The sequence below is a fragment of the Papaver somniferum genome, unplaced genomic scaffold (assembly GCF_003573695.1).
Source record: "Papaver somniferum cultivar HN1 unplaced genomic scaffold, ASM357369v1 unplaced-scaffold_150, whole genome shotgun sequence".
Classification (NCBI taxonomy): Eukaryota; Viridiplantae; Streptophyta; class Magnoliopsida; order Ranunculales; family Papaveraceae; genus Papaver; species Papaver somniferum.
Genome location: NW_020624377.1, coordinates 1,655,843 through 1,657,790, shown reverse-complemented (window position 1 = coordinate 1,657,790; position 1,948 = coordinate 1,655,843). Strand labels below are relative to the sequence as shown.

Sequence of the window (1,948 nt, the reverse complement as noted above, 5' to 3'; positions counted from 1 at the left end):
ACATGTTGGTAAGTGTTTCTTTTCCGTTATCTTTTTAACTTGTGCTACTTTATCGCACCTTCATGCCTAAAATTATTCCTTTCTTAGGATTCTTGTCGTCGCTTAGTTCAAGATGAAGGGTTCTCTGATTTTAGTCATATCATTCAAGAACTTTATCATCAAAATTTCAAGCTAAAGGCTGATCTTCTTGCTGAAGCTATCATAACTGAGAATCTTCGCAATAAAAATCAAGAAATCAGAGGTGTGTTTTCCTTTTTAGCAGTTATTTTATAACTTTACCGCACTTATGTTCATTCTTTCCATTCCTTCGCATGCACCCTTTTAAATTGTTTTGCACGTTCTTAAAGACTTAAGAAGCGTGTCGCGGAGAGGTTTAATTATCAGCATTCTGCCGAAGATGCCCATGCGGATAATAAGAGATTGCAGAGCCAACTAGAACAACTAATTAATAATTAGTCATATATGCTTGACCAAATTGATAATTTAAAGAACCAAAATCTTCTCCTATATAGTCAGAATGATCTTTTGAGCTCCCAAGTATCCAACCTTTCAGGGTTATTATATAGTGTTGACTTAAGAAATCGAACTCTATCAGATGAAAATCGCACCCTTACTAAAGAGAGGCGATCTTTCTTAAGTGAGAAGGCGACCTTTACGCACCAATATCATGCTCTTAGAAAGACTTGCACTGAACAGGAGGAATCTCTTCATGCATTGGAAAGCCAGTATGACAGGGATATGAAGAGGTTAACTATGGAGAATGATAAAATTATTAAGAGTAAAACGAATGTGACCGTGAACATGAATAAGCTGCGTGAACAACATACACAGTTAAAAGAATCTCATGATATTCTGATGAAGAAGAATGCCTCTCTTTCCCAAGATGAAATGAAAATCCGATCTTGCCTTCAAGGTTTAATAAGTGATGATTTTGATAAGCATAGGGAGGATTTGAAAAATAGTGGCATTGCCTTCCCCCAATATTTTATTTCTCAGTATGAAGGTAGTCACATTGAGCTGACTTCCTCAGTTTTATTTTTTAAATTTTCCTGTTTGGTGCGATTTTGTCGCTCTTATGTTAATTTGATATCCTTTGTATTCGCAGCGTCTGAGAGAACCTACCAGTATACCATTCAGAAGCTGAGGTCTGACCTGACTAAAGCTCATAAAGAACGCGGGAAGCTCTCTGTGAAACTTTCTTCTTCTAGGGACAGAGCGAATAGGAGATGTCTATACCTTAAGAGATTGATGGATGTTTAGAACACTGATGAGTGCTAAAAAGTGCATATCTCTATATATTTTTCTTGGCATTTAACTCATCTTTTGTGCATTAATTCTACATTTTATCCCATACTCTGTATTTTAATTGTTTTCAAGAATAAATATTTTTATTACTTAATTTTGCATTTTTAGGTACCAAATAAAGTCTAGATGAGTTGCGAGCGAAAAGAGCAAAGAACCGGCAAAGACTCCCGCTAGGAGGAAGCGAAGAATGATGTTTGCAAGAGCCGGATCAATTAGAAGTGGGCTTGAAGAGGAAGAATTGTTCTTAAAGAAGATATGGGCTTGGCATACCCAAGGCCCAAAACCCTCACCCAAATCCATTTCCTATATCCATACCCGTTTTCCCTTTCTAGCCGTCAGATTGGATCATCTCAGCATCCTACGGACGAAGCATCGCCAGTACATCAAAGTCTGAAATTCCTGACCAACACTACAGCACCTAACTCCATCTCACGCTGTTAGTTTCGTTGTATCTCTTCATCCAACGGTTGCTGAAGGCTATGTTCCATCTTATCGTTGGATGCATTTCAGATGGATCGATCCAACGCCTATCACTCACTGGACATCGAATTCTGATACATCCACTCAACTCCTTAGTACCTAACCCTATTCCTACCCAACCAAACACCCCCTCACTCTTTTCCATCGACTCCATCTTCTTTTT

At 38.1% G+C, this 1,948-nt stretch overlaps 1 protein-coding gene across 1 annotated transcript; it reads left to right on the top strand.

The window, feature by feature from the left end:
- The first annotated feature begins 462 nt into the window (after positions 1–462).
- On the top strand, positions 463–1,260 carry LOC113335894 (M protein, serotype 6-like). The gene is made up of 2 exons (XM_026581912.1): positions 463–1,003; positions 1,106–1,260. The coding sequence occupies exons 1-2, from the start codon at positions 463–465 to the stop codon at positions 1,258–1,260; spliced, it is 696 nt and encodes a 231-aa protein (XP_026437697.1).
- Positions 1,261–1,948: the final 688 nt, after the last annotated feature.